General features: G+C 43.0%; 3 protein-coding genes across 4 annotated transcripts; 2 read left to right on the top strand and 1 right to left on the bottom strand.

Annotated features, from left to right (window-relative positions):
• The first annotated feature begins 325 nt into the window (after positions 1–325).
• On the top strand, positions 326–4,887 carry gprc6a (G protein-coupled receptor, class C, group 6, member A). The gene is made up of 6 exons (XM_028980999.1): positions 326–631; positions 711–1,008; positions 1,325–2,074; positions 2,557–2,772; positions 3,273–3,396; positions 3,532–4,887. Exons 1-6 carry the CDS (start codon positions 438–440, stop codon positions 4,644–4,646), a joined length of 2,697 nt encoding a protein of 898 aa, XP_028836832.1. The 5' UTR covers positions 326–437; the 3' UTR covers positions 4,647–4,887.
• Positions 4,888–8,011: 3,124 nt separating this feature from the next.
• Positions 8,012–14,660, bottom strand: kpna5 (karyopherin alpha 5 (importin alpha 6)). The gene is made up of 14 exons (XM_028981744.1): positions 14,523–14,660; positions 13,637–13,770; positions 13,440–13,541; positions 13,243–13,342; positions 12,810–12,904; positions 12,590–12,721; positions 12,273–12,361; positions 11,873–11,972; positions 11,396–11,559; positions 11,047–11,125; positions 10,824–10,949; positions 10,626–10,753; positions 10,199–10,377; positions 8,012–9,754 (listed from the first exon to the last, which is right to left on the bottom strand). The coding sequence occupies exons 1-14, from the start codon at positions 14,524–14,526 to the stop codon at positions 9,567–9,569; spliced, it is 1,620 nt and encodes a 539-aa protein (XP_028837577.1). The 5' UTR covers positions 14,527–14,660; the 3' UTR covers positions 8,012–9,566.
• A 36-nt stretch (positions 14,661–14,696) lies between these two features.
• zufsp (zinc finger containing ubiquitin peptidase 1) lies at positions 14,697–20,534 on the top strand. Of its 2 annotated transcripts, none has more exons than XM_028981743.1 (11): positions 14,697–14,841; positions 15,255–15,748; positions 15,837–15,938; positions 17,553–17,657; positions 17,845–17,954; positions 18,088–18,256; positions 18,726–18,914; positions 19,002–19,167; positions 19,354–19,517; positions 20,158–20,294; positions 20,381–20,534. In XM_028981743.1, the coding sequence occupies exons 2-11, from the start codon at positions 15,277–15,279 to the stop codon at positions 20,426–20,428; spliced, it is 1,662 nt and encodes a 553-aa protein (XP_028837576.1). In that variant the 5' UTR covers positions 14,697–14,841; positions 15,255–15,276; the 3' UTR covers positions 20,429–20,534. The 2 variants fall into 2 exon arrangements, with proteins under 2 accessions (XP_028837576.1, XP_028837575.1); XM_028981742.1 differs by having other exon boundaries at positions 14,699–14,841; positions 20,074–20,294.
• The last annotated feature ends 1,596 nt before the right edge of the window (positions 20,535–22,130 follow it).

Raw genomic sequence — 22,130 nt, 5'->3', positions numbered from 1 at the left:
TTGGATTGGTTTAGAATGACTGTGTCAGCAGAATTATTTAATCACTAAATCAGCTTCTGAAGAAGAGTTCTACAACATAACAAGGAAGTTCTCCCATGAGCGTCATGACAGGTGACTCATTTTGTGACAGCACCCTTTCTTAAATCAACGGCTGTCTGGTTGTTCCTCAGATGAGACGTCAAAAGTCCTGTTTGTGTCTGGGATGTGCTTAGAAGTGTAGCGCCTTGAGGTGAACGCAGGTGTGAAAACGTCACGGAGGAGAGGCCGGTGAAGAAGTGGGTGGGATCGTTTTACACTCCAGGAGACCTGAACAAAAGCAGGAAGCTTCATGTCTGTATTTATGAAAGATGCTGGGGGCAAATTGTCAGTCTAGCAGGTGAGTGTAGAGGTGAGGAGCTGAGAAAAGTTGGAATACGGCAGACATTAAGCTGTGAGACATGACTTATGTGGTCAGGGTGATGTGTCTTTGCATGGTCTTGGTGCTGGACAAGGTAGAGGGTGGTTCCCTGAGAACAAGCCTAGTAGCAGCGGCCAGTGCTCCAGGGGACATCATCATTGGAGGACTTTTTCCCATCCACAATGGAGTGACAAAATCTAGTGGCCCACTCTTAGAGACACCCACTTGTGTGAAGTAAGTTTTTAGTCTTCTAATTCCATCTTTTCTGCTCTTGTGTTGTTTTACCACTGATTTTTTTTATTTCCGCTTGCAGCCTTAATATGGCAGGGATGATTGAAGCTCTGGCCATGATCCAGGCAGTTGAGGAGGCGAACAGCTCCTCCATGCTCGGACAGCTGGGTATCAAACTGGGATATGAGATCTATGACACTTGCTCCGATGTCAGCACAGCGTTGAGGGCCACTGCCAAGTTCATGGAGGAGACCTTGGACTGTGAAGCAGGGAACAGGACTTCAGGGTCTCGCCAGCCCACTATGGCTGTGATTGGTGCTTCTTCCTCTGAGGTGTCCATAGCTGTTGCAAGGCAGCTCAGTCTACAACTCATTCCTCAGGTGATAAAAAAAAATGTATAATGATGCTTTTTTTCACAGCCAAAATGAATAGGAAAAGGAAAAACTCATTAGAATGCATTAGTAGTATCAAATATAGATAGCTTAAAGAATATTCTAGCTGAAATAACATGTATAGAGTAGAAATCAGGCATGACCACATTAAATATTAAGTAATTTGTATAAAATTTCCCTTTAATTTTTTTGTTGTATTTGATATCTCCCCATCATTAGTTCACTGTGAAATGTTTGCTCAATCAATTAACATTTTTTTTAAATCAATTGGCATCCAGTTTAATTATATGTATGTTTAATACAGATCAGCTATTCATCAACTGCCACCATTCTAAGTGATAAACTCCGTTTCCCAACATTCATGAGAACAGTGCCAAGTGATTTGTACCAGACACGTGCCATGGTCCGACTGGTGAAAGATAGCGGGTGGAACTGGGTGGGCATCATCATTAATGAAGGAGACTATGGACGCTCAGCACAGGAAATGTTGTCATCAGAGGCAGCGGCAAATGGAATTTGTGTGGCCTTCAAGGAGGTGTTACCTGATTCTGTGACCGACCCCAGTTTCAATAGTTCAGTCGCGAGGACCATTAATATCATCCACAGGAACCCAAAGGTCAAAGCGATCATCTCATTTGCCAAGCCCACCTACATGAAGCATTTGTTTAAAGCCCTTGAGCAGACAGATGCTGGAAGAAGGGTATGGATTGCCAGCGATATTTGGTCCACCTCAGGACGTGATTTGCATGAAATTAACTTTGAAACAATTGGGCAAGTTGTAGGTGTCACTTTCATTGCTGGAGATTCCGGCCCTGTCACCAGGTACCTGGAGCAGCTGGATGTCTGTAACAAAACGAAAAGGAACTACCCCTTCTTGACAGAGTTGTGCCAGTTGGTGAATGGGACAGTGGCAACACAAGAGCTGATCAACAGCATTCGGAAAGACACAGTGTTCAGTCTGCAGATGGCTGTTAGTACAGTGTTATATGCTGTTGCTGATCTTTATTCTCAGAGGAAAAACTGCACAACATGTGATCCACCCCAACCCTGGCAGGTAACCCTTATGGACCATATGAGCCAATTTAGGTGAAATAATGTTCGCTTTGTAGGGAAAATTAGTATTTGATCAGTAATTTTAACCATAGATTCACCTCAACTGTGAGACACAGAAAGAAAAAAAATCCAGAAATCGTTGTATGATTTAAATCATTATTTTGCATTTTATTGCATACAATAAGTATTTCATACAATAGAAAAAAGGACTTAATATTACAGAGGTCCAATGTTTCCTGTAGTTCTTTCCATGCAGATTTTCTCCAGATCTTGGAGTCTGAATTATTGGTGTCTTTCATACGGGTAACAACTTCAAACTGGTGCAATTAATGCAGTGGGGGATAGGAGGGCTTTTTCAGTATCTCATAGTTGAGGTGTACCTATGATGAAACTTAAAGTTGTGTCTTGTGTTGTCTATTTGTGGTAAATGCTGTAAATGTAAATATGTGTGCAGGTTTAACTCTTTAATTTATATGATTACAGCTTCTTGCCATTATGAATAAAACAACATTTGAGTATGAGGGGGCTGAATTCAATTTTGATGAAAATGGAGACTTAAATCTGGGCTACCATGTCTCCATCTGGAAGACAAGCAGGGAGGAAATAGATTGGGAGAACGTGGTGGCCACATATGATCAAAAAAAAGACATAATCAAGCAGGGAAGCACCGACGCAGGATCGCAGCTCAGCCTTCTGAAGGTGAGGTTTTGCAAACACACTCTCAGAACCCATCAAATGTATTATTGGCTGAACCATAACTACCTCATGAACAACACTTCTGTCATGCCATTTGTGTTTTTTCATGGTAAATAAACCAACCAAACCAGTTTCTTTTCAAATATTGACTGTTGTTCTTTGCTTCCCATTTGCGTGTTTGAGAACTGAAAACATGCGGGAATAAAAGCAAAGTTTACTCTCCATGAGCACATATTACTTGCATAATGCAGAATATATGTGTTACATGTTATACTGTACATTACATATGGTTGACAGCAAGAACATCAACGAATAGCAAATTGTGCATTTGACAGTACTTAGTACCCAAGCAATAATCCACAGACGTCTGTGATTTCTTCATGGTTTTGGGGCATTATACAACCTCTCACGGCATATTTCTATTCTTTCTATTGTTTCATGTACTGTAACCTTCTAGTCTTCTGGGTAGACATCTTTGGTTGAACACAATTTTCCCCACTCAGGACGTGATATCAAAGTGCTCCAACAGCTGTGCTCCAGGACAGTTTAAGAAGAGTGCGGAGGGTCAGCACATCTGCTGCTATGATTGCGTCAGTTGTCCACAGAACCAGTATTCAAATGTATCAGGTATGAAGAACCTCTACACGTGGATGTTGAGATGGGACAGAGATGGACGAATATTTACCAGAAGCCACACAACATCTCAGGAAGACCCAGAGGAATTCAGGCTCTCACTGATTACTGCTCTTCTTTGCTTTTCAGACATGGATCTGTGCTTCACATGTTCTGAAAAGGAGTGGAGCGAGCCCAGAAGCTCTGCATGTAAGCCTAAGACTGTGGAGTACTTTGATTGGATAGATGGCTTTGCAATCTTCCTAGTGACCCTGGCAGCATTGGGCATCCTCATAGTGCTGTTGGTGTCAATTCTTTTCTTATGCTATCGTCATACTCCAGTAGTAAAGGCATCCGGAGGGCCACTGTGCCAGGTCATCCTCTTTTCCCTCCTTGGTAGCTTCACCAGCGCCATCTGCTTCGTCGGCCGTCCGGGTCACATGCAGTGCAAAATGCGCCAGGTGCTGTTTGGCCTCAGCTTCACCCTGTGCGTCTCCTGCATTCTTGTAAAGTCACTGAAGATCCTCCTGGCCTTTCACTTCAACCCTGAGGTGAAGGCGATGCTTCGCAGACTCTACAAGCCTCATGTCATTGTCTGCACCAGCGTGGGCATACAGGTTCTCATCTGTGTTCTGTGGTTGGTTTTGAAGACCCCTTACTGCGAAGACAAGCCTGAGTCCAAAATCATTCTGGTTCAGTGTGTTGAGGGCTCGGACGTGGCGTTTGGAGTCATGCTGGGATATATTGGCATCCTGGCATTGGTGTGCTTTGGTTTTGCCTTCAAAAGTCGAAAGCTTCCAACAAACTATAATGAGGCCAAGTTCATCACTTTTGGGATGCTCATCTACATCATTTCCTGGGTAATTTTCATCCCAACCTATGTCAACACCAGCGGCAAATACCAATCTGCTGTTGAGATGGTTGTCATTCTGATATCGACCTATGGAATTGTTGGGTGCCATTTTATGTCAAAATGCTACTTGATACTTTTCAAAAAGGAAAGCAACACCAAACATGCCTTCCTGCAAAACGTGTATGAATATTCTCAAAAACAGTCAGACTCTTTTTTTGACTCAAACTATTTGAGTGTAGGATCCCTCTCAGTAAGCAAACTGTCCGTGGTGTCACCGACTGTCAACATGCCTCAGAATACCGGATCTTGTCCCAATAATTATTTACATGCAGATGTCATCAAAGCCACCAAAGAACAATTTCAGAAGTTACAGTTTCAGCGGCAGACTATGAGAAGGACCTTTAGCCTATGATGAATAGAATATTGATCATTGCTCCTGTATATCTCAGGACCTTCAGCCTATGATAGATTGAATATTGATTAAATATATTTGTCTTTCCCATGTCCATCAAGTGTGCAACACAGTCTGTTGTATGTTTTAAATTGTTATTGTAGTCTCATCATTTACATTTAAATTTACAGCATTTACCAGATGCCCTTATCCAGAGCGACTTACAATCAGTAGTTACAGGGACAGTCCCCCTGGAGACACTCAGGGTTAGGGACACGATGGTAGTAAGTGGGATTTGAACCTGGGTCTTCTGGTTCATAGGTGAGTGTGTTACCCACTTGGCCACTACCACCCTGCTCTCATATAGTCTATAAATATTATATCTGTAAATAAAAGTTTATTTGCATTTGTGTTGTGTTTCTCAATTAAAAAAACATGTATAATATGTATAATATATACACAACAGCCGGGAGTGCCTGTAAAGTTTGTGTAAAGAACATGCTTCATGGTCCGCACTGCTGCCCTCTTATCTGCCTGACTTTCATCTTGGGAGCTGACAGCAACAGATCACTATCATTTCTTGATCCCTTCTCAAGTATCTTCATGACTCACGCAGAACTCGTCTCTCCAGAGCCTGTGTGTTGAAAGAGAGAGGGCGAGAAGGTGAGAAACTCAACTTCTGCTTTAATGTTCTAACATGATTAGAAGCAGATTTCATGAGAAATTGATATCCCAGTTAAACTGGAATAACTGAGATTACAGAACACTTGTGACATTTTCTTGTGTCCGAAAAATGATGATCACATAGCACACTGTGACAGCTAGAGACAAGTAGGGCATCAAAGTGCCACAAGTGCAGTTTCAGCTCAACCGAAACCCCCTGAGTCTGGACTAAATGAGAAGACATGTAAGGGATACACACAGAATAGATTTGGCCCCTAGCACCGTTTTTTCCAGGGACGCGTTGTCCTCTGACTTTCAATGCTGCGGCTGTGTCGGTTCACATGTTTACCACACCCATGTTATATATGCAATCATTCCAAAAACCTGTGGCACCCACAGTAGAGCCAAAATAACGCCAGGTAATAACATGCATCACAAACAGAAGAAACATTGGAAACCTTCCAGACCGTCTTGAACTAAATATCTCTTCATCCTACGAGTCAAGCTTTTTATTATTTACTTATTTATTTAAAGGTGGAGTCAATGCTGTTTCACATGAGTGTATAAATATATCTGTATCCAGAGTTCATTTGTGCAAATATCAAGACTGTTACACTTACAGTGAAAGTGAAGTGATTGTCACATGTGATACACAGCAGCACAGCACACGGTGCACACAGTCCTCTGCATTTAACCCATCACCCTTGGTGAGCAGTGGACACTATGACAGGCGCCCGGGGAGCAGTGTGTGGGGACAGTGCTTTGCTCAGTGGCACCTCAGTGGCACCTTGGCACATCGGGATTCGAACCGGCAACCTTCTGATTAAGGGGCCGCTTCCTTAACCGCTAGGCCACCACTGCCCCACTTCATGGAGATGGAGTCACAAAACGTTTCACAAAGGAGACAGATAGGACATTAAAAAAAAGCAGATGACACTCTTTTAGAGCAAATGATTCCTCCATCTTTTAAATTGGAGTGCCTGTAGCAAGATGAAATTGTAGCAGAGTTCTGGGTGGAGTGGCCCACTGTGGATTTGAGTGGAGGGGCGGCCCACAGGGCACTCACAGCCCTGTTCACGTGCTCCGTTCCTGATGTATCATGTAAACAAGAACGTGAGATGACAGTATGATGGGTGCCAAAGATCTTGTTTCTTGTTTTTTTTTAAGGCATTATGTAAGCTGTGGTGTGTGGGGAGTGTTCATGAACGTCAAATTCAGTACTTCACTATTCTTAGTTCTTGAACTAAAGTGCATGTTTGTATTACAAGCAGACAACAGAGACAGGAGACATATTGGTAAGTGTGTTTATGTGGAAGGCTTTCCGGGGCTAAATGTGAGGCAAAAAATGAACCATATCATCGTAGTAAAATGTGCAAAAATATGCAGACACATCAACATTCAATGCCACATGCAAGAAAGTTTGCTTTTCTCCGTGAGGTCATGTTCACTGGCTCATCAGAAAATGCCAAGCAAGATAATGTCTCGGTTTCCATGTCTAGTCATATGTTAGCGGTCTTTGCCAACATGAAAACTTCCTGCTGCAGCCAACGCTACCGGCCCCTCCCACACAACCATGCGAAGGGTTGTAATGCAGTCGGATGTAAGCCTGAAAAATGGTATTGTTAGAAATTTGTCATCGGCATGTCATCATAAAAGCAATTACTCAATTTGGTAGCTTGGTAGTTTGTAAACTTCTCTACAACAGAAGGAGAACTTACTAGCAATCCTTTTGTAGCGAGATAGTGCATGTACCACAGCCATATATTTAGCGTATTTAAAAAAAGAGGCTGACTAACAATAAAAGCCACCCTGGGAGTTTCATCCAAGCAATTATGAAATGAAATGATTTGGATTTGGGGGGCTACTACTGCAAAATGGGAACAACCAAAAATACACACACAGTAGTGAGAGTGAGAAACTGCAGGATTACCACAAATGCCCAGCACTCCTAAATGGAAACACAAATGAAGATACACAATGTAACACATCATGTAACATAGTAGACCAAATGCTGAAACCAAAATCCCTGCTTATCTGCAGCTCTCCAAAGTGGCAGCCTGCCAGCGGTACACCAGAATAACAATTATAATACAAGCATTAAGTAAAAAAATGACCTATACGACTTATGCGCATCATTAATCCCAAAACCAAAACCAACCTGATGTTGCTGGGTCAAATTAGTCCCAAAACCAATGGCAGTTTTAACAGAATACCTACGCTGCTGGTGCTACTTGTTCTGCTAAATAAATGACGTTCATAAAAACCAAAGGCAGTCTATTTAGGAAAAAGAAATCAGAGGAACCCATGATGTGAACAACTCATGTGTGAAATTGAAGTCATCTTTTCAAGGTGCTTTGTGTAGTATGTGGCACAGTTCTCAGACCGGTTAGTCGACTCGCTCGTCTTAAAAACAGGAAAGCCAAAGGCTAATGGAAATGGAATTGTGGGTAAAACACCAGTTCTCACATCACAGACACATTTGGACGTTACGGCTAGTGCCTGGCTGCAGGTCCCTGTCCCAGCAGGTGGGGAGGTTCAAGTTTCTTTTCAAACCCCATATCTCAACAAATACAACTGCATGATATACGAATAATCGTGTGTTCACACTCAATTACATAATCACACTTCATATATATTGAGTTATATTGGTGTGTCAGTGGTTTATATTGTAGGTCCATTTTCACAGAAAGCCCCCTGCTTGACTCATGTTTTCTAGAAAACCATAACTTGTAACAGAACATTTTATTTGTTCTTATTATTTTATACATCAACCACAAGGAGCAAAATAAAACCCCCTTTACATTTCTGTACCAACGTCAACTTTTAAACTTTCCCGATGGGCAGAAACAAAAAACAAAAAAAAAAAAGAGAGAGCTATTACAATTCATACAAACATGAGATATATTAGAAAACTATACATGATTGAATGTGCTTGACAAGAATTGTTTTACAATCTCTGAATTGGGTAAATATACTGACCTGCCTCTTCAAATCAACCAAAAATGTAGATCCTTTCCATCTCCACTGACATCAAATGTAACATGCTGAAAACAAAAGTACGGTGTGGGAGTGCTAGTAAACACGAGGGAGTAGGCTCACAGACGCAAGAACGGGCACGAATCACCAGAGTCTGGACGGTGGCTCCCAGGACATCAACAGAGGTCTTGCGGGAGGTTTCCATCAGAAACGGGCGTACCGAGAAACTGATCATCAACTGATGCCATTTCTGTCTTAAGTGTATATATAATATACAGAGCGGTTCGATTCATCTGGGTATTGTCCTGGTTGGCTTGGGTTCAATGTGTAGGTGACAAATGAAAGATGAAATATAAAACTAGAGGGGAGAATTTTTTTTTTTTTTTTTTTTTTTTTTAAATCTCACAAAAACGACTGCATTAGGGAGAGCTTTAGCGAATGCGTTGCACACATCAAATATCACAGTCTGCCGGATGTTGGCGGCGTGTAGCACAAGAAATAAGGGGCACACTCACTCCTAAAAAAAACCACCCTACAGCAGAATAAATTATCAGTAAAGGCGAACAACTCAAGAAGAGTGAGACGCTCTGCCCAAAGTCAGTTTAGGAAATAAACAGGAACCAAAAGCAAAGACAAAAAGTTACAAACACAAAAGGAGAACAACCCCTAGCCCTCTCTGACATAAAACTGACAATGAGCTTCTTCTCACTCTTTTTAAATCTGGAAGGAGTTTTGAACTTGTACATTCCAACTCCAGCTTTTTACATTCCACACAAAAGTCAACCCCCCTTCTATAAACAGGTATCAGTTCACAATTGCATACATCAATGCATAGCGATAATGAGTGGTCACATATGGATAACGAACTGTATCAAACCTAACTTTACCACTGACCGAAGAGGTAGTTTCACATTTTCAAAAGGGATATGGATTAAAGAATAGTTTTTTTTTGGAACACCAGCGCCAACATGTAGTAGAAGTAGTAGTAATAATAGTTATGATATTAATAATAATAATCATTTTCACTCCCTATTAAATTGAGGCTCACAGCTGTAAAGACTACATGTCTAAATGAGAGATGAGCAGAGGCACAGCAGACAGAAGCCTAGGATAACCAACATGCCAAAGAAACTGCACAACACTCTCACGGCCTCCATCGTTCTCCCCAGGTGCTGGGGTGGGTGATGCGGTCCGCTCTCTCTGCTGTGTGGGCAGCCATAAGGGCCTGTGGGTTTGGGACGCCTGGTGGCAAAGGGAGAGAAGGGCGGGGCAGTGCCCAGTGGAAGAGGGGCTGGGTGATGGTTAGAGCTGGAAGCCCTCCATGGGCGTCTCCTGCTGCTGGAAGATGTACTGGCCCTGGTCATGATCTGCCTGGGGGGCAATGCTTGCATCTTCCTCCTCTACACCAAAGTAGTGCTCAATCAGGTCAAAGGCCTTCTGGTAGATCTCCTGGTTCTCGTGACTCTGCAAGAACTCAATTTTGTCCAAACCTAGAATAAGAACATTATAAAAACAAAATGAAAAAAGTGACCACAATTGAAAACCATTATTTGCACACTGTGACTCCACCTAATGGTACATAATCAACATTACATGTAGATTACAGTCAGAACACATCTTTGTACACCATTTGTGGGGAAAAACATTGAGAATCTATGGCATTGGAACAGGAAATAACAGTCAGAAGTTTACACATCTACTCTGGTAAAGCTATGGATACCCTGATTGAGAAGGGTTTTTATTGCTAGTGACTTTGGGCTATACAAAAAATTAATTTGAACAAATCTGAACAAGACTGAACAATGTAAAATGGTGTTGGGGAAAAAAATAAAACAAGTATAACGAAGTTTTTACATCTAAAAAGAGCTGTACAGTTTATGTATGGTCAAGCATGGTCTAATAGCCGGATGAAAAGGAGTGAGTGTGCATCATACCATAGGCCTCCTCAATGAGCGCACAGTAGGGGTTTATTCCTGTTCCATTCTGTTTGGCCTCCTGCTCTCCTAGTCTCAAAATGTTTTCTAATCCATTGAGAGACACTTGCACAATTTTGGAATCCATCACAGTCAAAAGGTCACACATTGGCTTTATGGCGTTCAGGGAAACCAGATACCTACAAGAGAGTCAGAATACTCACATTATAACATGTGAACCCACTCATTTGTGTACTATATAGCAAAGTAAATGAAATTCCTTTCTTGGTGCTGGACTCAAGCCCGGGTAAATGGGGAGGGTTGCATCACGAATGGCATCCGGCGTTAAAACTTCTGCCTTTGTGTGAACAACCAGACCAGTTGGTCTGCTGTGGTGACCTCCTAACTGGAGAGGCCAAAAGGAGACAACAGGACTCGGTTGAGGTACCTGATTTGCTCAGGAGTGCCCCCGGAGGTGGCATTAGTTATCCCCCATGCTGCTTCTTTCCTCGTGCGGAACTCTGCTTTCTGAAGGATCTCAATTAATACAGGAAAGATGTTTGCATCTATCACCGCCTGCAACACAGAGACTGCCTTACAGCATGCACGTGTCTACACACCTGAAGGTACAGAGCAACAGACACACCTGGATTTGGCCTCTGTTACCAGCTGTAATATTAGAGACCGTCCAACATGCTTCCTTTTTGATGGACTCTTTCGGACTGCTAAGCAGGTGTAGTAAACATGGTAGTGCAGAGCAGTTCAGAATCACCTGACACAACAGGCAAAAGCGATATTAAGCCCAGCTACAGTCAAGAGACGCATGTACTTTACAAAAAAGAAAGGTAAATAGGAAAGCCAGCCTGTACCTGGGTCTGAATGTCATCTCCTGTGACAATGTTGCCCACGGCTCTCAGGGCAGGGGACACAACCTTGTAATCACTGTGCCTAAAGCGGAATGCACAAAACCACGTTCAAAACAAGAGCTGAGTCACCAACTTCTACCACACTTCCTGTCACAGGAACATCCTCTTCCTTTCTTTGTAATGGGCTCTTTTACATCACATAAAGGCATATATGTGTTACAAGTCCCTTTAATTAATTAACTCAAAATGTTTTATTAGTTCATTAGAAAATATAGAAATATTATACCAATTATTTAAAATAGTTCAGCTGGTGTGTTTTATATGTGCATGTAAACATGGGCCCAATACTTACATTAAAAGTTCCACTAGTCGACGGCAGACACCAGAGTCAATGACAGCCTGTATTTTGTCATTTGGCCCGTCAGACAAATAGGAGAGAGCCCAGCATGCATCTGCCAGAACATCTGGATCACTGCTAAACAGAAGCCTGGAGAGTACACTGAGACATGGAGATACCTGAAGAAAACAGACAAGCGGAGTGAGAAAAGGACAGTGGGAAGAGGGAGAGTAGAGAAAATGTTTCAATATGAAGGTATGGCTGAACAACTATTTAGCTTTGAACTAAAGCTCTACAAAAACAGTCACGAGTTATTACCCACAGTATTTTTCCTGCTAATGGTCAGCCCAAGATTTCTCTCACTTAACAGTTTCACAACAATTACATAATTCAAAGAACTGACAATTGTGTACTAAGCTGAATTACCAGATTCAGCTGAATTACCAATACATTATTCAGACATGGCATTGAGGAGAAGTCTATCACTATTACCTTAGCAAAATCTGGAGGAGGGTTTTTTCCTCTGCACAAGTTCGACAAAGCCCACACGGCATTCCGGGTGGTCGTGAGCCGACTGGATTTCTCGAGAAGCCTGGAGGCACAGGGAGATTTTAATGAACAGCATGCTAATTGAAACTAACCTCAACGACTCTGACCTTAGCTGCCCTATGCAGAAGGGAATAAAAAAATAAATCACAGTATGAGTTGTGCTGAGGCCAAAACAATCCAGCAGGCCAGACTGGTTTGGATTTAGCACTTGATATGATCCTAAAACCAGTTTTACATAACAAAAAAAAAAAAAACACTCAGAGCTCAGATGTAGTTGGTAAACCCCCCAAAATGACTTGTACACCTTTGATTTCATCACATTTCCAAAGACAAAACAACTCACTGTTGAAGGGATGGCAGTATGCCACAGCTGAGAACATAGTCCCTGCACTCTGCGTTGTCTCCAGCTATATTCCCCAGGGCCCACACAGCCTGAAACACAATGGGAGTGATGTTTACTAAGCTTTGCTTTCACAACTTTCCCCCATTTAACAAAGCTGCCCATTGTTAAATAAAATCACACTCTATAACCAGGATTCTCAAATCCAATATTACTGCAATTTGTCAATAAAACATAGCCACCCAGAACTTGAAACCAGTTAAGAAACCTGGTGGTTTCCCTGAAACCCTGTTGTGCTGGATAAATAGGCTGCAGGTCACCTGCTCCTGGACGTCCTCATGTTCAGAACTGAGAAGCTCAATGAATATGGGCACAGCTCCAGTCTCTATGACAACCTTGGTATGGAGGAACGTCCCTGAGGCAATGTTGGTCAGGGCCCAGGCTGCTTCAAACTGTAACACAGGACAGAATCGGATTTCTCTGCCACGTTTCTCAGAGCTCATCCAGCAATCATAACAAATATGGAAGGACAGTACGAACCTGCAGAGTACCATTTTCACTTCTTTTGAGAAACTCTACAAACTTGTTGACAACACCAGGTGTAAGGATGACTTCATCAATCGGAGGGTTAGGCTCTGTGGGGACAAGAGGCGTTAGATATACAATATGCTAGGGTTATAACAAATTATAGATTCAAGATTTTTTTATTTGGCACATGCATAGTGACAAACTCTGTTTTGACTGTGCATAGTTAAAAGTAATAGTTATAAATAAACAGTTAAAAATAAAATAGAATTTAAGTATAATAAGGGCTAACAAAGTAGTAAAAGAAGTAAGCAAGTTATAACACAAGCAAAGATGAAAACATATGACAGATATCACTGGTAGTGGCTATGGATTCTACTAAAGTGCATTGTGCATAGATTGAATAAAGAATAAACATGTCTTAAAGCCATTTATACAAAACACAAACCTTTAGAGAGTAATTTCCTAAACCTCTGAGTTGCTATTAACTGCTGGTCTGGATCTTCTGAAAAGATCATCTGAACCATATCTGGAGTTATGACTCCCTCCTGGAGTCATAGAAGAAAAACATTAAGCATCAGCCACAATGCTGTTTAGGTGGTTTATGAGACGTGTACGGATGAAGGTAAATGCAGGAGAACCTACACCTGATACAGGTACAGTGGAGCTGACGTCAGGGTCCTGAATGGGACATTCCAGCATGGACTCATCCGCTGATGGCAGACATACGTTCCTCCTCTTAAACAGCTGGAACGAGGAAAGAGTGTTTTTTGACACCTCACCTACCACAGAGCTCAAAGGCAATGCGCCGAAATCCAAAACGTAAAAAGCCACTTGGCTACCTGCTCCTCCCTCTTCTGTTTGCGGAGCTGGATTCCTTCTTCCTCCCTTCGCCTGCGCATCTCCTGTGGGTTCAGAGCATTGTTCTTGTAGCTCTTCATCCGAAAGTTGTCTTTGCCTGGGCTCGCCATGGTGCCTAGAGGAGCACATTAGAAAGGCAAAACAGAAAAACCCATATTTGCATGCACAAACAAAATGCTGGAGAAACGAGCCTCTGACATGACAGGGCACACGATAATGTGTTTGCACGCATGAGGTGGGTGAAGAGACCGAAAATAAGTCATCGGTCTCTAGACAGTTTAGGAGCAGGATGCTGACTTCTTCATCTATGAGAAGACATGGTCACAGCATCTCTCGGATAGATGTCGCTATCAAGCTGAAAGACTGAGACGTACACATCCTTCATACGTCGGAAGCTAAAACACCGCCATCGCGCACTTCCTGGTGGACGTTAACAGCAACTGCTAATTCTCAACGTCGCAAACATTCCTGTGACACTTCCAGCGTAAAGGAAATTGAGACGGATTCTATAAGACCAACACGACGTTTGGAAGCTGAATTACGTTTACGTTCGGGCTAACACGGCTAACACAACTGGGTCCAAACCATCCTGGCATCAGCTTTAAACCGGCCGAGGTTAGACAAGGCCTGGCTGACGGCCCAGCCTCGGGCGTTTTGCTCACTGGGCAAACTAAAACGCACAAGTTCGACAGGACAGCCAGCTATACTGTGGCGACATCTTGGCTCCCGTGTTGACCAATACGCCTCTCTCGCCCGCAAGTCTCCGGTTAGCTAGCAAGCTGGCGTGAAATAGCCTAGGTTGTCCTGCGCAAGTGATACCTAGTAACTGCGGGGTGAGCTTTAAACGTTGCACATTCAATGACTTACTCATTCGCCGAGGGGAAGAATATCTTAGGCGCAAGGAGGATAGCCACAATTTTCCTGTCACAACCCTCTTCTATCGCCTCAGCTGAGAGCAATATGGCGCCCTTCCGTCACAATAAACGTCATATCCGGCGTGACCCTTTTGCGCATGTGCAGTGGCGCTCACAGATCTACATACCATAGACCTCCACCGTTCTCTGTGAATTATGTTGTTGAGATTTGCACGTTTGGGCAGATTTGTTCGACGTTTGCGCGACTGTGTGATATGAATGGAAACTGAAATAGCAGTGGCTGAAATCGCTTGACATCTGGCTTATTTACGGTGAGTTGGACAAAATAAGCAGCTGTTTTTTTGTTGGTTTAACCCTGAAGTGAAGCTAAAGGTTTTATATTTACGGCGTTAATCAGACGCCCTTGTCCAAAGCGACTTACAGTTAGTAGTTACATGGACAGCCCCCATGGAGCAATTTAGGGTTAAGTGGGACACAATGGTAGGAAGTGGATTTTGAACCTCGGTCTTCTGGTTCATAATCAAGTGTGTTTTTCCACTAGACTACTACCACCCCAGTGACTTTTCCTGTCATAACACAATTTCAGATTAGCTGCTTAACACTTATTTTTTTATTTATTTTTGCTGTGAAGCCTGATGTTTGAAGCATAGTGTGGAAATGGGGACGAGTTATGTGGGGGGTTGCGCAGTCACATCACACCTTTAATCTCTTGATCTCTTTAAAGCTGAGCAGCTGGGAAGGTCGCCATGCCGATCTGTGACATCTGCGGCGAGGAGGTTGTGTCCGAGGCGGACATGAGGACGCATCTTCTCCTGAGTCACCTGGAGATGAGCTGCCCATTCTGCTCTCTGTCAGGGGTCTCCTACGACGAGCTGAGTTTTCATATCAATAGTGCACACACGGAGACCGATGGTCACACTGGGCCCACTGTGGAATGCAGCGGGACGGACAAAAGACTGGAGCGGACTGCTGACTGTGTTCGTCGGACCAAGGGAAAAATAATGGACAATAGAGACAAAGGAGGCAACACGGTAGCGGATTGTTCAGGTACTTATTGCACAAAGAGAGCCACATCGCCTGATCAGAGCACGGGGAAATCAGAAAACAGTGTTTGTGTGCTGGGGGACACCAGACTGAATGACCGTTACACACAAGGGACGAGGACGACAGAAGAGCTTGCCGGGCCGAAGCAGAAGCGCCTGTATTCCCCTGCGAAAGGTACAGAAGATATCTTGCTGTGATATAAAGCGCAACGGAAGAAGGCCTTTGTTTGCATTTTGTTGATCCGTGAATTTCTGTTTTGCAGAAAAGCACTCCGCCTGTCCGATGTGCAACCTTGTGTGCAGCGACAGCTTCGTGCTGCAGGAACACGTGGAGCTGCACCTACAAGAAGAGGGAATGGGTGAAGGTGCAGTAAATACAATCAACCATGACTTGTATGGCAATGGACGGCAATGGAGCTTATGGATGGTCTTTGCATCTTGAGTACATTCACAGAAGCTTCACGCCTGTAGTAGGTGAACAGTAGATGATTATCTTCTCAGTGTCAACTTTACTGATTTGCAACTAAACGGTTAAACATCAGCCTACACAGATTGCCAGAAAAATTTCCAAAGATCTTTGACTTGATTATTTTAATAGTGGTGGTAATTATTTTAATAGTCCTAGTGGTGGTGTCCAATCGATTAAGGAAGCGGACCCGTAATCTGTCAAGTGAAGCGATTGTCACATGTGATACACAGCAGCACAGCACACGGTACACACAGTGAAATTTGTCCTCTGCATTTATCCCATCACCCTGAGTGAGCAGTGGGCACCATGACAGGCGCCCGGGGAGCAGTGTGTGGGGACGGTGCTTTGCTCAGTGGCACCTTGGAAGATCGGGATTTGAACCGGCAACCTTCTGATTACGGGGCTGCTTCCTTAACCACTAGGCCACCGCTGGTGGTTTCAAATCATGGGGTGGTAGTAGCGTAGTGGGAAACACACTCGCTTATGAACCAGAAGACCCTCTTGTAAGTCGCTTGGGATTAAAGCGTCTGCTAAATAAAGTAAAGTTTCAGACCTACTTACTACCATTGTGTCCCTGAGCAAGACACTTAACCCTAAGTTGCTCCGGGGGGACTGTCCCTGTAACTACTGATTGTAAGTCGCTCTGGATAAGGGCGTCTGATAAAAGTGTAAATGTGAATGTAAATTAGGTACTACAGAGCAAAGTACTGTCCCCTGGCTGCTGCTCCACTGCTCACTAAGGGGCAGTGGTGGCCTAGAGGTTAAGGAAGCGGCCCTGTAGTCAGATGGTTGCTGGTTCGCTGGTGCCACCGAGCAAAGCACCGTCCCCACACACTGCTCCCCGGGCGCCTGTCATGGCTGTCCACTGCTCCCTCAGGGTGATGGGTTAAATGCAGAGGACAAATTTCACTATGTGCACCGTGTGCTGTGCTGCTGTGTATCACATGTGACAATCACTTCACTTAAAAAAGAAAAAAAAAAGTATTCAGACCCCCTGAACATTTTGTTATATTGGAGCCATTTGCTAAAATCATTTAAGTTCATTTTTTACTCATTAATGTACACACAGCACCCCATATTGACAGAAAAACACAGAATTGTTGACATTTTTGCAGATTTATTAACAAAGAAAAAACGAAATATTACATGACAGCCTGGCAACAGCAATTATGTCGTTATACATTTATCAGGAGCTGGAGATCCTGTTGCACTGTGGCCGTCATCTGGTTGTGACTCAGACTCAGATTTTATTTGTAACATAGACAATCATACATGGAACGACATGCATTGAAATGCTTTTTGCAATGCCTGACCTTAAAAAAAAAAACAGTCTGTTTGAGAACATTAATGTGCATGAAAACACGCACTTCAGCATCACATGGGGTCTACAACTTTAGGCAAAATGTGATGATTTGGTATATAGTGGTATACAGTACGAAACATTGACTTTGTAATTGCTGAGTAAACCAAAGAATCTGCATCCTGCATGTCTGCCCGTACTCTTCTACAGGTGTTCGGTGTTATGTGTGCCCTATATGCTCCCTGGGCTGCTCCGACAGCAGCTCTCTGCAGGAACATGTCGAGCTGCACCTTGAAAGCAGTGCCAATGGTGCAGGTAAAACACGACTTTGCACAGTCACCTGTAATCACATCCACATCCCGTATATAGCTTATATACTGGTACTTGGTAGAGCCAGCTTTAGCCGGGACCATTCAACGTTCAGGACTGTCTACTGATGGTAAGTCTCTGGGTAAGGAAGTCTGACTAATGCTGTAAGTGTAATTACACTTCTGACCACTAGAGGGATTCTGCTCAGACCTGACCCTTGCCAGACAGCTTCAGCAAGAGGAAGAGCAGAAGCGCAAAGAGGAGGAGGCCAAACGGGAAGCAGAGGAGTTCAAGAAGCTTCAAGTAAATACCACCAAAGATTATCAGATAATGTGTTGGTTACTAATGGATTACAAGACATCTAAATACAGTATGGTCTGTAATGCCTGTGACTGCATGACCTGGTAACCTTGTCTTGACCCTATGGTCTGTGCAGAGGCAGTTTGGACTGGATGGGAGAGGTGGCTATCGCCAGCAGATGGAGAGGAACATGGAAAGGGCTGTGTCTCGTGGGCACATGGGGCCTGCAGAATTTCACAGGAAACGAGCAGAGATGATGGAATCTCTGGCCTCAGGAGTGGATGATGGGGAAACCAAGTCATCAGGTGTGGTTGTCTTTCTCCAAGAATGAGGCATCCTGTTAATAGTAGGTTGGTGGTCACAGTGTAATTTATTAGATTTATTAGACGCCCTTATCCAGAGTGACTTCCATTCAGGGACAGTCCCACTGAAGACGCTCTGGGTTATGTGTCTAGCTCTGGGACACAATGGTAGTTAGTGGAGTTGGAACCTGTGAATACTACCATCCATGTACACAAGCAACAATAGGGCCTCTTTTTAACTCTTTAATGCGGTGTCATAAATCAGGGTTGTCGGCCCTGTGCGTTCCAGCTAACACACTGACCCTTGTGCTTAGGTTATTTCACTTGTAAAATTAGTGATTTATTTATAGCTGGCTTTAATTGGGCAAATAAGGACAAGTGATAATGCCACCAGGAAGAGACAAAAAGTGAGTTACTCATTGTTATTTGCGTGAATCCCAGATATTGATGGAGCAAATGCCACCATTTGCAGGTTTGATGGAAGCCTTATATGACTACTTCCGGAGAGATGCTCGGGATGCTGCCCAGGTTTGGCTTTGTGCAGAAACTGATCACCACTCCTCTTCAGATGGAGATAAGGGCTGGGGATGTGGCTACAGAAACTTCCAGATGCTGCTGTCCTGTTTGCTAAGAATGGAGACCTATAAGAATCACTTATCTGGTATAGATTCCACGTCAAAGCCTTTTCAGTTGCTTGTTTTATTTTCTTGTAGAATGATCATTGTGTTTAATGTCTTCTCCTCCCTAGTGAGCGATATTCCCAGCATCCCACGTGTGCAGAGTCTGATTGAAGAGGCCTGGAAAGAGGGGATGGATCCCCAGGGATCCTCTCATTTCAACAATCGGCTCCAGGGCACACGGGCCTGGATTGGGGCTACAGAGGTCTATGCTCTTCTCACTTCTCTTGGCGTGAAGTAAGGCATTTATTCATTTTTTTTAGGCAATTTTGCATTGCACACATGGATCTTAAATGCATATATAAACATTAATATATGGATGCTGTTTTGTGCTGTATTTTATTTACAGTGAAACTGCTTAAATAGTCAGGTATATAACATTGTAAAATTATATTAAATAATCTAATGTATTTATCTACACAGTGCTCGTATAGTGGATTTTCATAGGCCTACTGGCCAAGGCAACACCCACCCCAGACTCTTTGAATGGGTGAAACAATACTTCTCTCTGTCGGCCGTCAGAAATGCCAGACTGCCCCCCAAAGTGGTGCAGACCCCACAGCCACCGATCTACCTGCAGCACCAAGGTAAGCCTGATCTGGAGGTCTAGAGGTCTAGGGGCAGTGGTGGCCTAGCGGGCGGGGCAGTGGTGTCCTAGGGGGTAAGGAAGCTGATTTGTAATCACAAGGTTGCCGGTTCGAATCCCGAGCTGCCAATGCGCCACTGAGATGCCACACACTGCTCCCTGGGCGCCTGTCATGGGGATGGGTTAAAGGCCACATTTCACTGTGTGCACTGGATGCTGTGCTGTGGTGCGTTAGATGTGACAAAGTACCATGTGTCCTCTGCTTTTTGACCATCACCCTTGGTGAGCAGTGGGCAGCCATGAAAGGTGCCCGGGGAGCAGTCGGTGGGGACAGTGCTGTGCTCAGTGGGACCTACTCCCTTGGCAACCTTCTGATTACAGGTCTGTTTTCCATACCCACTAGGCCACCACTGCAGTTTTTCACAATGATCACTTCACTTTCAACTTTCACAAAAAAAAGAAAAAGCAGAACAACAAATTAATATGAATAATAATTAATGTGGAATTAACCATATACGGAATTTTATATAATTGCATACAACTAATTGTGGCCCCAGGTCATAGTCGCTCCATCATCGGAGTGGAGCAGAAGAAGAACGGGCGTCTGTGCCTTCTCCTTTTTGACCCTGGCTGTCCTGCAGGGGACATGGTAAAGCTGCTGTCCCAGGACACTGTAGGAACCCTGGTGCAGCGCATGAGGAAGTTCCCCACCCAGATGAAGCATGAACAGTACCAGTTGGTGGCAGTAGAAAGTGTCCTCACCCCAGAGCAGAAACAAGTCTGTTCGTTCTTAAATTATGTCCAAATGTAACACATGTACTGAAAGAAAGTTAATAAAAGTAATGTGTACTGTTTCTTTTTCAGAGTCGGATTCTGAATTCAAGAACATTTTGTGCTGAGAGGATCCCATGAAGCACCTTGTAATTTCTCTGTAAATAATTTGTTTAACTATTAAGCTTTTTAAATGTTTTTATAATAAATCTTGATTTTTTACCATTATTAAAATATTGATATTCTATGTTGTTTTGTCACACAGAACTGTGATTCACGGTCTGCAGATATTTTACAAACCTTAACAAGCTGCTCTTTTCCGAACATTTTAGCTTGGCTTGCACGCAGAGACCACAAGAGATCTCACTTTGCCCAAAATAAATCATTTTAGAAATAAAAAATCATGAGAACAAGCTGCCCATTATCGAACATTGTAGCTTGGCTTGGCTTTGCTTAAAGGACAATAGACAAGTGGTGAGATGTGTATTTACTGCTGAATTGCTTACCGTTCAGTGCAGTTTGTTAGCATGTTCAATTTTTAATTTCTAAAATGATTTATTTTGGGCAAGGTGAGATCTCTTTGGTCAATTCAAGTGAAATGTGGTCTCTACGTGCACGGGGTTTGTGTCAGGAAGGGCATCTAACGTAGAATTTTTGCCAAATCATTGTGTGGACAACCAGACCAGTTGATCCACCCTGGCAATCAAAGGGAGACCATGAAAATGTTTGAACATGTGTCCAGGAACACCATGTCCTCAGGGGACACCACCTAAGTGTTCTGCCGAAAAGAAGAAAATGACAAAACAAATCAAATAAACATCTTGGAAAGAAAATATATCAAAACAGACAGTCAACAAATAGGTTTGTTGCTGTGGGGAATATGAAATTGCAGTACATGACAAAATAAAAATGAACACAATGCTGTTACTTGGTTCCAGAAAATGTGACTGTATTACTGGCTCCTTAATGATTTACTCATGTCTTAAACTTTTTGATGTCTTAGGTCATCTATCCAAATGATATTTCCACTTTATATCCCAGCCTCTATTTATTTCAAATTGTTTTTGCGTATTTCCAAAGTCCGCATATCAATTTCTATATCTACCAAATTTTGTCCTGTTTTCATTGTCTTGTGTCATCTTGAAAAAGGTGACCTCATGCGGCCACCCCAAAATGCTCATCGTTCAATTAGAATAGTGTTTCTTGGCGCTTCCTTAACCGCTAGGTCACATCTGCTAAAGTATCTTCACTCCAGCCCTACCTTAATTAGGCCCTGATGTTACTTAATGTCCTAATAAATAGAGTAGGAGATTGTGTGGGTTGGATAACTGGAAATCAGACTTCAGCTCACAACATAAAAGGTCTCAGAACAAATTCATCATCAACAAAATACTGATACAGTTAGTCTGGAATAAACATCTAGGTTCAGAAACAAAGAATTTGGGCACTGTGCATGTCCACCATTCGACACACACTTATTAGTTGGATTTACTCTAGGAAATTATGTGCTTAATATTGGACTTCAGATTTCTTCTGTTTTCCATCACTCATGTTCCTCATTGCAGCTAACTGCCAAAGGGTCATCTTCATCCAGGTCTAACTCATCCACTTCAACACTGTGGCCAGCTATTGAAAGATAATAGTTGATTTATTTAACTCTGTCTAAACATTTATAGTCATGTATAGGACTGCTAACACAAGAAATCTGTAAATGTACACCATGTTTCAAAAATCATTTTGGGATTTCATTGTTTTTCTATGAACAAAAACCATGAAATAATCATTGCCAAAGTTAGAAATAATCTGCAAAAACACTGTATGAATTTGGCCAGTTTTATTGCTT

The sequence above is a fragment of the Denticeps clupeoides genome, chromosome 5 (genome assembly GCF_900700375.1).
Source record: "Denticeps clupeoides chromosome 5, fDenClu1.1, whole genome shotgun sequence".
Classification (NCBI taxonomy): Eukaryota; Metazoa; Chordata; class Actinopteri; order Clupeiformes; family Denticipitidae; genus Denticeps; species Denticeps clupeoides.
The sequence above is the reverse complement of the archived record's forward strand: the minus strand, read 5'-3'. Positions and strand labels throughout refer to the sequence as shown.

Bases quoted from the DNA above. Each gene is read 5' to 3' on its own strand.
- gprc6a (XM_028980999.1), top strand. From the start codon at position 438: ATGACTTATGTGGTCAGGGTGATGTGTCTTTGCATGGTCTTGGTGCTG. The intron at 632-710 runs GTAAGTTTTTAG...TTCCGCTTGCAG, and splicing joins GAGACACCCACTTGTGTGAA to CCTTAATATGGCAGGGATGA. The intron at 1,009-1,324 runs GTGATAAAAAAA...TGTTTAATACAG, and splicing joins GTCTACAACTCATTCCTCAG to ATCAGCTATTCATCAACTGC.
- kpna5 (XM_028981744.1), bottom strand. The intron at 13,343-13,439 runs GTAGGTTCTCCT...CTATGACTCCAG, and splicing joins CCACTGTACCTGTATCAGGT to GAGGGAGTCATAACTCCAGA. The intron at 12,362-12,589 runs GTGACCTGCAGC...ATTGTGTTTCAG, and splicing joins ATGAGGACGTCCAGGAGCAG to GCTGTGTGGGCCCTGGGGAA.
- zufsp (XM_028981742.1), top strand. From the start codon at position 15,277: ATGCCGATCTGTGACATCTGCGGCGAGGAGGTTGTGTCCGAGGCGGAC. The intron at 19,168-19,353 runs GTAAGGCATTTA...TTATCTACACAG, and splicing joins CTCACTTCTCTTGGCGTGAA to TGCTCGTATAGTGGATTTTC. The intron at 20,295-20,380 runs GTCTGTTCGTTC...TTTCTTTTTCAG, and splicing joins TCACCCCAGAGCAGAAACAA to AGTCGGATTCTGAATTCAAG.